Source organism: Nicotiana tomentosiformis, chromosome 6, assembly GCF_000390325.3.
Source record: "Nicotiana tomentosiformis chromosome 6, ASM39032v3, whole genome shotgun sequence".
NCBI lineage: Eukaryota > Viridiplantae > Streptophyta > Magnoliopsida > Solanales > Solanaceae > Nicotiana > Nicotiana tomentosiformis.
Window position 1 is genome coordinate 25470927 of NC_090817.1, and position 14611 is coordinate 25485537.

General features: G+C 39.7%; 1 protein-coding gene across 3 annotated transcripts; it reads right to left on the reverse strand.

The window, feature by feature from the left end:
* Positions 1-329: 329 nt before the first annotated feature.
* LOC104111094 (PRA1 family protein H) lies at positions 330-11015 on the reverse strand. 3 transcript variants are annotated; one of them, XM_070177198.1, is made up of 4 exons: positions 10416-11012; positions 9469-9605; positions 818-889; positions 330-712 (listed from the first exon to the last, which is right to left on the reverse strand). In XM_070177198.1, the coding sequence occupies exons 1-4, from the start codon at positions 10886-10888 to the stop codon at positions 624-626; spliced, it is 771 nt and encodes a 256-aa protein (XP_070033299.1). In that variant the 5' UTR covers positions 10889-11012; the 3' UTR covers positions 330-623. The 3 variants fall into 3 exon arrangements, with proteins under 3 accessions (XP_070033299.1, XP_070033300.1, XP_070033301.1); XM_070177199.1 differs by lacking the exon at positions 818-889 and having other exon boundaries at positions 10416-11014; XM_070177200.1 differs by lacking the exon at positions 330-712 and having other exon boundaries at positions 824-1031; positions 10416-11015.
* Positions 11016-14611: the final 3596 nt, after the last annotated feature.

The window sequence follows — 14611 nt, forward strand, 5'->3', positions numbered from 1 at the left end:
ATTTATAGTTTTAAAATAGGGCCAAAGTGTATGTTAACAAACTAAGCAATTAAAAACATAAATTAGAGGTAGGGGTGTGAGGAGGCTAGAGAGGCAAAATTAGTCGTTTTTGGCTAACGGCTATTTTTAAAAAAAAATTACCGTTAGCTAACGGTAAAAAAAAGGCTACATTTAAATAAATAAAAAGAAAACCTTAAGGGTACTGATTCGGTACCTTAAGGAAACGGTTCTACCAGTACGGAGCGGTACCGGTTTCGGGTACTCCCCTCCCCTTAGACAGCCCTATTGGATGGTAACAAATTATGATGCCAGCCCAGAGGGGGGTCGAATGAAATGAAAAATCAGAATCCAGAATTTATACTGGATGCGGTTCATGCTAATTCTCTTTATGGTTCTACAGCCATTTACAATCTCATCTAGTTTCTTTCTTTTTCCCATCTTGTATAACCTTATACAACCTAAATTTCAATACAAAGAAACATTTTCTTACAATGTAACTAGTATTCTCTCAGTTTCAAACGGAGAGATGTACTCATGAACCAAGACAGTTTATCCACATGTTTGCCCTGAACTCCCTCCGAGCTACGACTGTGATTTTATGATTTGACAATAATAACCACTTATCAATTTCTAAGAACCCTCCTGGTTCCATCTTTGGAAGTTGATTGTCTCGACGGGGTAAGCTTCCTAAATGAGGCATGCAGAATCATCACTGCAAATGCATCAATTAGCCATAAGCTCTTGAAATTAGGAATAAACCAAAAGATAAAACGATAAAAGAGTAAGAATAACAAATTGGGCATGAAAGCTAAGCCACCTGCATAACTGACAGCAATAGCTGAGATGAGAGCCATTTGAACGTTGGTACAGAATAGAATAACTGCAGTTGCTGTTGTAGAAAAGCACTCAGTTCTCAAATTTATAGAGTAGCAGAAAAGTTCTGCTTGCCAGAATAAATTAGTACTTAAAATTGTCTGTACGAAACAAAATCCGGCCAACATACACTTGAAAAGACCGAATAACTGCAGTTGCTGTTGTAGAAAAGCACTCAGTTCTCAAATTTATAGAGTAGCAGAAAAGTTCTGCTTGCCAGAATAAATTAGTACTTAAAATTGTCTGTACGAAACAAAATCCGGCCAACATACACTTGAAAAGACCGAGAAGCGTTTAACAGGGACCTTCGGCTTTAAAAAACAAGAACCGAAACGTACGATTCTTCAAAAATAAAGTATACAATTACCGAACAAAAAAAGGATCTAACATTTATTAACTTATTTAACTTGCAATTAAAGTTACAAATTTCGTACTAATCTAACAAAATTCAAATTAAACATCTTAATATGTAATTTCAATAAGACCCCAAAAACATAATTACAATCACAAATCATTTTTTTGGGGACGTCAAATCATTATTCAATTTCACTTAAATCAACCCTAAAAATGATTCTGCAGTATTTAGCTTCATATTTAGTCTTTTAAGCAACTCCGCTGAGTGAGTGGAAGAGAAGTAAAAGAGAAGAAGTAAGAGTAAGAGAACTCACATAATAGAAGAAGAGAAGAGGGTCATTGATTAAAGAAGAAACAGAAGCAAAAAACAAATTAAAAAAAAAACAGAATTCCTAAAAAAAGTATTATAGACTCAAGAAGTAGAAGAAGATTGCGACTACAGAGAGAATGCTGAAATATACATGTGAGTAGTCCTTGCGCTGATAGCATGTACCTGGTGAAATAGACGAGGTGCGCGCAAGTTTGTCGGACACCACCATTATATATATATATATATATATAAGTAGTACTCTTACCCAAGTAGCAAACAAACTCTATTTTCCCCTCCTTTTTTCCTTTTCATCATTCTTTTAAGTAAAATCAACCTTCTTCCAAGTCAACTTTCAGCCATGAAGCGATAACACCTTTTTTTGGTGGATAGGTAAATAAAGATTTGTGACACATCTAATAATTTATCTTTGGTTACAAGATCGCGTTAAGGGGATGGAAAAATTGAGCCAATTAACCTTTTCTATACCAAAAGCATCCTTCACTGTTTTGTAAGAGATACCAAACATTTCGCCAACTTTGCAAGTATAACAAAAGATGATATAGCTTCCCATCTTTCCCTCTACATTTAGTTTCTTCGCAAAAACACCTAGAAAACCTTTCCCCACCTTTTTTCTTTTTAACTTTCAGGCTTATTGACACTAGTATACTTGAAGCTAAACAATGTAAAGCTATTTTCACCATATTTTGCTCATGCAAATTTTTTGAGTAAAACATATAAGGTGCGGGTACAACAAAAGATTATCCGGAGATGTTATAATCCTTCCTTTTTTATAAAGGTAATCTCCTGTGTAGTATATGCGCACCTCAAATAAGCATTCCTTTTTGCTTTGTTACCTTCCAACCTTATCCCTACCCCCCTCCCCCCAAAACCCCCCCAAAAAAGGAAACTAGGTAAAAAGGTTAGATTTGTCCCTCAACTTCACTAAATTATCCACGTTATCCCTAGTTCTACTAGCTGTCCAAATACGTCCCTACCGTTAAGAAAGTAGACAAAAATACCCCTAACCCTAACGACTTTCCACTGTGGCAAGGGACCCCCTAAAAAAATGCCACGTAATTAAATAACTCACCCTTGCTTTCTTTATTAATATTTCTTTTTCATTCAAAATTTTTATTTTTTCCGTTTTTCTTTTTTCTCTCCTTTTCCCTACCATTAGAATCCCTCCGCTTTCTCTCCCTTGCCCTCCCACCATTATAGTGGGTAATAAAATTTAGCCAGAAAAAATGGTCCCTCTACTTTCACAGTTGCCGCGGCCGGCTAGATCAATTGGTCGGCTAACCACCAAAAAACAATCTCTCTCTCCCTCCTACGATATACGCATGTAACCTGCCGGAAAATACCCACCACTAGAAATCAAAACTGTCCGAACACCACCGGAAGCCACCAGACCCAAAGATTTTTTTACCACGATTCACCTTCCTTGCCTACCCAAATCCAGATCCTGGTCGAAAAAAATAAAAATGTCGACGAGCACCACTGGCCCCAAAAGCTTTTTGACCACAATTTAACTTCCTTGGATATGGCTAATTTGAACAATACAACACAGTTTATTAACCAAGCCAAGGGAAAAAGCAAGCAATTTCAGTTCTTGAGTCCTTTTTGTTTTAAGAAACAACAAAAACCTGTGATTTTAACAAATGAAGACTAGCAATTTTTTGAAATATGGGAGAAAGATAGTTGAGAGAGGTTGAGAATGGTGGTGGAAGATTGTCTCAATGTGGTTCAAGGTGAAAGGCGATGGTTCAAGGCACCGCTGCAAAGTATTAAATACCCAATGGTTTAGTGGTTAAGGTTCATGTAATGGTGGAGGGCAAGAGATTCAGATGTTAGGGAAAAGAAGAGAGAGAAAAAAAATTAAAAATTCAGAATTAATTATGTGGGTTGTTCAATTTACGTGGCATTTTCTATTGAGAGGTCCTTTGCCACAGTGGACAGCCGTTAGGGTTGGGGGATATTCTTGTCTACTTTCTTAACGGTAGGGACGTATTTGGACCGATAGTAAAACTAGGGATAAACGTGGATAATTTACTAATGTAGGGATAAACGTGGATAATTTACTAATGTAGAGGGACAAATCTGGACTTTTCCCAGGAAACTATGCCAAAATCATTTTCCCACGTATGATACTTCAAGGCCCACCGGAACTAGTATATCTGTGGCCTAAAGCATTTAAAGCGGTTTCCACTATATTTTTTCTTATTTACAAAATTTTGACTAACAGAAGCCTTCCATCCTTTTTCTTTTTCTTTTTTTTTTTGAACTGGAGAAGCCTTCCATTTTTACTTTCCACTCTTTTTCTTTAGATTTTTCTACACTTTTCCTTCTCCCCAACCGCTGTCATGTCCCGCTACGCTAGTTCTAGCAGCCCATTAAATAGGTTGTGTTAGTTTACAGATATGTATAGTGTAGTCTTGTCCCACATTGGAAGAGGAGTAATATCTCCTTGTAGTGTATAGATATAAATAGGGACCTCTTGTATTGTATTTATCATCCAATATCAATAACATATTTTCTCCCGCGCTTTCTCACATGGTATCAGAGCATTATAGTGAGAAACCCGTCGTTGTGCATCATTCCAGCGACTTCCGGGAAGAAAAACCTCTTCGTCGTGCAATTTTCCGGCGACTTAGAAGGTTGTCCGTAAGCAAATCACTTTCTGTTGGTGTTGTGCAAAAACCAACACCACCACAAACTCCTCAAGCTCCGACGACCAAACCCCAGTCAACCCCACCGAAAAACACACGTCCACGCGCCCTCACGCGCTTGGAAAAGAAAAAAAATTTACGGCGAGATCTGACCCACGCGCCGGCGCGTGAGCACTGTTCCGGCCAGATTTTGAAAAAGTTCCAGTTCAACAGTAGGATCGCCTGGTAATTCCGATCCTACCCTCACTGGTTTTGTTTCATTCCGACCACTTTGAGTTTTTCCGTCAGCTACAGTAGATTCCAGCGTGAACAGTGTTTCTGGCGCAGAACAGTGTTCTGTTTTCCTACTGCAGACAGTGTTTTTCAAGCTATTTCTTCAATTTTCTCACAGGAGTTACTTATTTTCACTATTTCAAGTTAACCCTACTTCTACAAATTGTAGCGACATGAGAACTGATATTTTGAATAGTCGGATGGTTTCGTTAGCATATTATATTGAGTTCCTTCAGTACAAAGCATGTAAGCAGACATCTTCTGAGATAGCTTCTGTTGTTCAAACAGGTAATAGCGTGACTTGTTTCTCCCAATCTCCATCCTCTGAGTCTTGGGTCATTGATTCAGGTGCATCAGATCATATTTCTGGTAACAAATCTATTTTCACTACTATTTCGTATTCTCAATCTCTTCCAAAAGTCACAATGGCCAATGGGTCTCAAACCATGGCAACTACAATAGGTCAAGCAAGCCCACTTCCTTCCTTACCTTTAGATTCAGTCATTTATGTTCCCAATAGTCCTTTTAATCTCATAGTTAGTCGCTTAGCCAAATCACATAAATGCACTGTTTTATTTCTTGATAACCATGTTTTTATACAGGAACGCAGTACGGGGAGGATCATTGGTACCGGGCGTGAATCAAACGGACTTTATTACCTTATCCTTGCTAAATCACATGAACTCACATCTTGTCTTCATTCTACAACTTGTCATGTTACTGATTCACCAGATTTATTACATAAACGGTTTGGACATCCTAGTTTGTCAAAACTTCAGAAAATGGTATTTGGTTTATCTCACTTGTCAGCTCTAGAGTGTCAGTCATGTCAGCTCGGTAAGCATACTCGCTCCCATTTCCCTCGGTGTCTTGATAATCGAGCAGTCACCTTTTAATTTACTCCATTCAGATGTTTGGGATCCTAGTCGGGTCAGTTCCACCTTGGGATTCCGCTACTTAGTCAGTTTCATTGATGATTATTCCAGGTGCACTCGGATATTTTTGATAAAAAATCGATCTGAGCTGTTTTCTATTTTTCAGACCTTCCACTCTGAAATTCAAAATCAATTTGGGGTTTCTATTCGCACATTTCGTAGTGATAATGCCCGAGAGTATTTGTCTTCCACATTTCAGCAGTTTATGAAATCTCATGGATTATTCATCAAACATCTTGTCCGTACACATCTCAACAAAATAGGGTAGCTGAAAGAAAGAATAGACATCTTATTGAAACTGCCTGTACCCTACTCATACAATCTCATGCTCCGTTGCGTTTTTGGGGATGCAGTTCTTACATTTTGCTATCTTATTAATCGTATGCCATCTTCAACTATCCAGAACCAAGTTCCATTCTCTGTCATGTTTCCCCACTTACCTTTGTTCTCTCTTCCACCCCGTATCTTTGGAAGCACTTGTTTTGTCCATAACGTTACTCCAGGAACAGATAAGTTAGCTACTCGTGCTCTTAAGTGCGTATTTCTGGGTTTCTCGAGAACACAAAAGGGGTATCAATGCTACTCTCCTGACCTCCAGCGGTACCTTATGTCCGCTGATGTTACCTTCTTTGAAACACAATCATACTTCACAGGTTTAGGTCATCACTTAGATATTTCTGAGGTAATACCAGTTTCATCTTTTGGAGATTCAATCACTCCAGCTCCACCATCTACAGCTCCAGTTGTAGCTCCACCACCTATAGCTCCAGTTCCACCACCTACAACTCCAGTTCCACCACCTACAACTCCAGTTGTAGCTTCACCACCTACAGCTCCAGTTGTAGCTCCACCACCTATAACTCCAGTTCCTCCACATAATCCAGTTCAACCTTCTGCAGCTCCACCACTCTTGACTTATCATCGTCGTCCACATCCAGCATCAGGCCCAGGTGATTCACGCCCCGCATCAGATTCTGCACCTACTGCGGACTTGTCTCCTCTTAGTCAACCAATTGCACTCCGCAAAGGTGTACGATCCACACTTAATCCTAATCCTCACTATGTCGGTTTAAATTATCGCCTCTCGTCACCTCATTATGCTTTTATATCTTCTTTGTCCATTGTTTCTATCCCTAAGTCTACAGGTGAGGCACTATCTCATCCAGGATGGCGACATGCTATGATTGACGAGATCTCTGCTTTACATGCGAGTGGCACTTGGGAGCTTGTTCCTCTTCCTGCAGGTAAGTCTACTGTTGGTTGTCGTTGGGTTTATGCAGTCAAAGTCGGCCCGGATGGCCAGGTTGATCGGCTTAAGGCTCGTTTTGTTACAAAAGGATATACTCAGATTTTTGGGCTTGATTATAGTGATACTTTTTCTCCCGTGGCTAAAGTAGCATATGTTCGTCTCTTTTTGTCCATGGCTGTTGTACGTCATTGGCCTCTTTATCAGTTAGACATTAAGAATGCTTTTCTCCACGGTGATCTTGAGGAAGAAGTTTATATGGAGCAACCACCTGGTTTTGTTGCTCAGGGGGAGTTTAATGGTTGTGTGTGCAGATTGCGCATGTCACTATATGGTTTGAAACAGTCCCCTCGAGCTTGGTTTGGTAAGTTCAGCACAATTATTCAGGAGTTCGACATGACTCGTAGTGAGGCTGATCACTCTGTGTTTTATCGGCATTCTGCTCCTAATCTGTGTATTTATCTAGTGGTTTATGTTGATGGAAATGATCAGGATGGTATTATTAATCTGAAGCAACATCTCTTTCAGCACTTCCAGACTAAGGATCTGGGCAGATTGAAGTATTTTCTAGGTATTGAGGTCGCTCAGTCTAGCTCAGGTATTGTTATTTCACAGCGGAAGTATGCCTTAGACATTCTTGAGGAGACTGGAATGATGGGTTGCAGACCTATTGACTCTCCTATGGATCCGAATGCTAAGCTTCTGCCTGGACAGGGGGAGCCTCTTAGAGACCCTACGAGATATAGGAGGTTGGTTGGCAAATTGAATTACCTCACGGTGACTAGACCTGACATTTCTTTTCCGGTGAGTGTTGTAAGTCAGTTTATGGATTCTCCCTGTGATAGTTACTGGGATGCAGTTGTTCGCATTCTTCGGTATATAACGTCAGCTCCAGGCAAAGGAGTACTATTCGAGGATCGAGGCCACGAGCAGATTGTTGGGTACACAGATGCTGATTGGGCAGGATCACCTTTTGATAAACGTTCTACGTCTGGATATTGTGTTCTAGTAGGAGGTAACTTGGTCTCGTGGAAGAGCAAGAAACAAAATGCAGTTGCTCGATCTAGCGCCGAAGTCGAATATCAGGCCATGGCTATGGCGACGTGTGAGTTAGTTTGGGTCAGCCAGTTGCTCAATGAGTTAAAGTTCGGAGAAATCAACAAGATGGAACTAGTGTGTGATAACCAAGTTGCTCTTCATATTGCGTCAAATCCGGTGTTCCATGAGAGGACTAAACACATTGAGATCGACTTTCACTTTGTCAGAGAAAAGATACTTTCAGGAGATATTGTTACAAAATTTGTAAAATCGAATGATCAACTAGCAGATATTTTCACTAAGTCTCTTACTGGCTCTCGTATTAGCTACATGTGTAACAAGTTCGGTACATATGATGTGTATGCACCGGTTTGAGGGGAAGTGTTAGTTTACAGATATGTATAGTGTAGTCTTGTCCCACATTGGAAGAGGAGTAATATCTCCTTGTAGTGTATAGATATAAATAGGGACCTCTTGTATTGTATTTATCATCCGATATCAATAACATATTTTCTCCCGTGCTTTCTCACAGGTTGGGAAAAGGCTAGCGCAATAGCGCGCAAAGGCGGATGAAAAGCCAACAACTTGTTAGGAGTCGATTTTGGCTTCCCCCTTTCCTCTTATTAGTCAGATAAGAGCAGGAACAAGAGGTTGTCCTCTTTCGGCCCAGTAATTCTGTAACTACAGCCGCGGTTGTTGCCAACGGCCATTCCAAAAGGTTACTAGGCCGGCCATTAGGTCCAAAGTTGTATACCAGTGCTATGGGTGCCGTACCCAAACAAAAAAGCAAAAGAACCACTCAAATATCATTTCTCCACTTTTTTTAAGAGAAACCTTCAGGCCTATCAACACACAACACTACTATATCTGCAGGCTAAAGCATTTAAAGACAATAATTTGCTTGTTTAAAACATTTTGAGTAAAAGACACAGCTCCTTCCCCATCATCCCTCCCTCAGTTTTTCGGGGGGGGGGGGGGGGGAGGGGGGGTCTAACTAGTTCAATCATCATGAGAACTTGAGGAAGTTTTGAATGAAAAATTGAGACACTAACATTCTTCAATAATGAGAAAGAAACAGATTTTATAATCTATGCATTCACTGTAGTGCAAGTACCTAATTTATGAACTTTTCATGCATTTTTTAACGAATGCTAAATTTTTTATAGAGACATTTAAACCCCATTTTACTTGAATTAACATACTCGCAAAAATTTCCAGTTAAAGGATACTTTTGGAGGAAGACAGAACAGGGTTGGAGAAGACCAACCATATATCCCTGCTCCTCTTGATGAACTCATGGGTTAATTGCTCACATCTAGATCTATTTTGTGGTACCATCTCAGTACATACTTTTAGCTAAGTGGTTGGATTTTTTGTCCTTGATCCTGACTTCTAGTGATCTTGGTGAAAGGTCTTAAGAGCATCCATTGCATTGCAAATGCAATGTCTCTGAACGCCATTGTATCTCAACCAAAAGTTGGCATAAGAGCCTCCGGTCCAGAGGAGTGCAGTCTGCCGTTTGGAAGAAGGAACACAGATATGGACAATATTCAAAAGGTTGAAGAGAAGCTTAAAGATCAGGATGATTAACACATAGGATAAATCACAAAGCATATGATAAAACAGTCAAAGCTACCATCGTATTATTCATCACCAATATACACAGATAGAATGCTGGACCTGAATCATTTAAGAGAGTGGCACCCCATTTTGTCTTCTTTTTTTTTTGTGTGTGTGTGGGTGGGGAGGGAGCACTAAAGAATATCGACTCACCACACTGAGTGATGCGAATCAAGCTTTGTTTGATTACAGGGCGCTGCTCTAATCCCCAACGTTCTCCACATAACTTTAATACATCCCAAAGTGCCAAACACAATATCAACCCTACAAGGGCAAGCAGCTTTTGGTACCTATAACCCAAATTTTATCAAAATTCAACTAACAATCAAATTGCACTAAAATCAAGAAGCCAAGCAGCAGAAAATGAAATCTTGCAGCTACAAATATTTGCTAAATTTGGACCAAGTACTGTCTTCAAATCTCCAAGCGCTTAACATCTTTTTTGTTTGACAAGTACTCTGAAATCTAAAGGGCTTGAACATATCACCCAATAAATGAAACTTTGTCCTATGTGAAACCCTAGTTATATTACAATTGTTTCAGCTTCCAAATTACAAATGTTTTAGCTTTCAAATTTCAATTGGCACATATGAATACATACCAAAACCGTATACATGTTGTTTATGTCATGCAAATTATATATTCTCGAGGAAGAAAGAAATTAAGTACAGAATGCTTTATAACTTGAATTAAGAACTATCCAAATCCTTATAAAAAAGAACTATCTAAATCCACTATTCTCCGAGTGAGCCTCATTTAGCTCTCAAAGCCTAACAACCTCAAGCTTCTCATACAAAGTCAATCAATCAATCAACCAACAACTCAATTGTAAACTAGTTGGAGTCAGTTATATTAATTCTCTATATTCCTTCCACTCCATTCGGGCCCGTTTCACACCAATACACCAGCAGACACTGCTTAAAACAAAGCCAATATTCAGCTTATCTCAAAAGCACAAATTTAATCATTACTAATAGTACAAATTACAATCGATAGCAGATACAATATCCACATACATGCTTAAACAGTCAGACACACAATTATACATAGATAATGTGTGTGTATACAGATAGCGAGAGAGAGAGAGAGAGAGAGCATACAGAGAGCAAGCGAAGAAGAGGAGTAAGAGAGAGGTATAATTGCGGGCATAGCGTTTCACATTCTCGTGGACTCTAAGCCGAGCCTGAGAAGGAGACGAAGGAAACGAGTATGAATCCAACGACCCTAGGAATAGTTGTGTCCACGACGGCGTATCACCGGAAAAATCATCCGACGTGAGCTTCGCAAACGGGTTAAGGGTAAAAAGCGACAGTAAGGTTCCAATATGTGAAAATATCAGAACAAAGACTCCGTTCGAGATTGAAACTGCAGCGGCGGCGGAATTAGTAACAGCAGAAGCATCGGAGGAGGAAGCGGAGGCAGCGGAGGCGGCGGCTGTGGTGGCAGAGGAAGAGTGGCGGTGGAGATCGGTAGTGCGTTGATCGAGAATTTCGAGGTAGCCGGTATCTCGGAGCCAGGATTCAAATACGGGTTCGGGTACACTCAGAGATAACGGGTTGGATGAGAAAGCCATTTTCTCTCCCTCTATAAGGAATTTGTTTTGCGGTACCAACAGTCTCTCGGGCTCCTGCTTGTTTTTTTCAACCTTTTTAGGGCGAATTACGAATATTTTGTGGTGGGCGCTCCTCCCGTTATGTTTTATTCGAAAAGCATCTTATGCTTTCTTTGAATTGAACTCTTACTTTTATGGTATAAGATTTCAATTAGCTTAAATTTCAATCGAATATTTATATTATTATTATTATTACTAGTATTAGAACCCGTGCGATGCGCGAATAATTTAAAAGAATATTAATCTTATAAAATTATGATCTAATATATCATATTATTTTAATAAATATTAGTTGTTATTTTATTTTTTAATATAGTTTTGCTCTTATTGTTCTTCTCGCCCCTACTCTTCTTTTTCTTTTTCTGTTTCGTGTTCTCGTCTCTTCCTTTCTTCTCTATCTCGCTCTCCTCTTTCTCTCACCCCACTTTCTATTCCCCCTATCGCCTTTCTCTTCTACCCCCACCGCCGGCGACTGCTCGGGTCCAGATCTGAACAGTGACCAGTTCTGAGGTAACAGTGACAGCGTTGTCTCTTCAATCTTTCTTTAGGAATCCTGGTTGCTTGGCTTTATGTGTTCATGTACATATTTTCCGGCTACAATCAGAGATTGTGTGAGGCTCACGTGCCGACGAGAGGAAAATCCGGTTGGTAGCAGAGTTAGGCGCGTGGAATCTGGATTTGATTTTGTCGTGCAGCAGCAGCTACGCCTCGCCATCCCTGATCCAATCCAAGTTCTAGCTCTCGGGAGTTTATTGGAAACTGAACTTGTTATCAAACTGCTGGCGAATATCAGAGAAGAGGCGAGTGAAACCCTCGTGTCGGCGAAGAACATCGACAGTCGAGGCGTGTGGGAGTGCGTAGAAGGCGAGTGTAACAACAACGCCTCGACATCCAAATTGGTGATCCAGGTTCTATCCACCCGAAGTTGGTACCTCCGAATCTCATGTCTCCTTTTGTCTTTCATTCTTGCAAGTTGCAGAATTGCTTTAGTTAACAGTGCATATTTGCTTGTTTGTAGTTTCGTGAATTGGTCCTAATATATACTTATCTACTTGCTTGTAGTATCGATTTTGTGTCTTAGTTTAAATTTTTATACATTGCATATTAGCTTTTTGTTGCTTTGTTCATAGTGTGTTCTTATTTTGTTACATTCCGTTCACATATTACTTTGTTGTTAAACATTATTATTAATACATTTCGTTTGCATATTGCTTTGTTTCTACTGTGTTCTTTATTACTCTTTATGCTTTAATCATTGTTAATATATTTAGCTCAATTGTATCTATTTACGGACCTATTCAGCACTCTTTAGGGTACTTAGTCTCACATACCTTGTTGCTACTATCATTCCTAGTTCATTAGTTGTGCCCCTACTTTTGTGCCTTTTTAGTTCATTAGTTCGTCGCTACTTCTATGGTAGTTCCTGCGTATAGTGTATTAGATTATAGTGGATGTACTGAACAATGGCAGGGTGAGGTCATGTCCTCGAGGGGGAGAGAGGGGTCCTCAGGGGGTAGGGGCAAGGGTAGTAAGGATGCCTCCAGGTTGCGAGTTGGGTCTTAGAATATAGGGACTTTGACGGAAAAGTCTGTAGAGTTAGCGAAGATTCTCCATAAGAGGAAGATCAATATAGCTTGTCAACAGGAGACTAGATGGGTGGGAGATAAGGCATGAGATGTAGATGGGTTTAAGCATTGATACGTGGATGCGTGGGGGGACAAGAACGAGGTAGGTATTTTGGTTGATAGGGATCTTCGGGAGCTAGTGGCGGAGGTTAAGCGGGTGAACGTGTAACGACCCGGGCAGTCGCTACATTAATTATTACAATTTCGTTCCCTCATTTACTGCTTAATTTGTGCTGTACAATTATTATATGACTTGTCGGGGGTAATTGGTTCGGGTCCGGTGAGGTTTTGGAATGAATTGGAACATTTAGTTCCAAGGTTTAAAGCTTAAGTCGAAATAGTTGACCGGATGTTGATTTATGTGTAAACGATCCCGGAATAAAGTTTTGATAATTTCAATAGTTCTGTATGGTGATTTTGGACTTAGGAGCGTGTCCGAAAAATTATTTGGAAGTTTATAGTTAAATTAGGCTTGAAATGACTAAAATAAAAATTTAAATTTGGAAGTTTAACTATGTAGTTGACTTTTTGATATCGTGGTCGGAATTCGATTCTAGAAATTGAAATAGGTCCATTATGTAATTTATGACTTGTGTGCAAAATTTGAGGTCAGTCGGACTTGATTTGATAGGTTTCGGCATCGAATATAGAAGTTGAAAGTTCTTAGTTTCATTAAGCTTGAATTCGGGTATGATTCGTAATTTTAGCGTTGTTTAATGTAATTTGAGGGTTCGACTAAGTTTGTATAATATTTTAGGACTTGTTGGTGTATTTGGTTGAGGTCCAGGGGGCCTCGGGTGAGTTTCGGATGGTTAACGGACTAAATTTTGGACTTGGAAGAAATCTGAAAATTTCTGCTTTCTGATGCAATCGCACCTGCGGAATTTGGCTCGCAGGCGCGAGCTCGCAGAAGCGAGCCTGGCATCACAGAAGTGGGAAGTCCGTAGAAGCGGACAGAATCTCGCAGAAGCGAGTCCGTAGAAGCGGACTTCTTGTCCGCAGAAGCGAAGGCAGTCGCAGAAGCGATTGCTTCACCTCAAAAGCGGAACCGCATATGCGGTTAAAAATTCCGCAGAAGGGGAAGCTCTGGGCAGTGTACAAAAACAGAGGGTTCCGATATTTTTGTCATTTTGGAGATTTTCAACACGGTTTTGGGCGATTTTTCTGAGAGAATTCATGGAAAATCTTGAGGTAAGTCACTTGTGATCATTGTTAGTCAATAATATTGGATTCTCATTGAGTATTTCGACTAGATTACGTATTTTTGAGGTGAAATTAGAGGATTTGGGCCTAGGGATTTCAAAATAAGAATTTTAGATTTGGAGGTCGAGTTGATGTCGGAATTTGGTAAATTTGGTATGGTTGGACTCGTGGTTGAATGGGCGTTCATATTTTGTAACTTTTGTCGGGTTCCGAGATGTGGGCCCCACATGCGATTTTTGTGTTAAATTTCGGATTTTGTTGGAAATTAGTATTTTCATATGGAATCAATTCCAATAATTTGTATTGACTGAATCGAATTAATTATGATTAGATACGAGGATTTCGGAGACCAATCCGTGAGGCAAATGCATAGCGGAGTAAAGAATTACACGGTTTGAGGTAAATAATATTTCTAAACTTGGTTCTGAGGGTAAGAATCCCTGAATTTTGTGTTATATCAATTGTTGGAGGTGACCTACATGCTAGGTGACGAGCGTGTGGGCGTGCACCATAGAAATTATGACTTGAATAAATTCTGTGGAGTTGTAAAAAATTAAGGAATCATGTTATTATCAGCATATTCTCCACGTGTTAGAGAAATTGAGCAGAGACTCGTATTAAAGATCATGTTTAGGCTACGTGCCGATATTTTGGGACCAATAGGGTCGTGTTGCTGTTGAATTTAATTGTTTAAAAATATACATTTCATACTCGGCCATGTTCATCCATTGTGAGGATATTTATGGGATCGAGCAGCAGGCCATATCGGCTATATATATATATATATATATATATATATATATATATATATATATATATATAGAGAGAGAGAGAGAGAGAGAGAGAGAGAGAGATC

Excerpts from the sequence above, each read along its gene's own strand:
- LOC104111094 (XM_070177198.1), bottom strand. The coding sequence starts at position 10,888 with ATGGCTTTCTCATCCAACCCGTTATCTCTGAGTGTACCCGAACCCGTA. Across the intron at positions 890-9,468 it reads GATTCGCATCACTCAGTGTG|CAACTGCAGTTATTCTATTC; the intron begins GTGAGTCGATAT and ends TTTCTACAACAG. Across the intron at positions 713-817 it reads TATTGCTGTCAGTTATGCAG|TGATGATTCTGCATGCCTCA; the intron begins GTGGCTTAGCTT and ends ATGCATTTGCAG.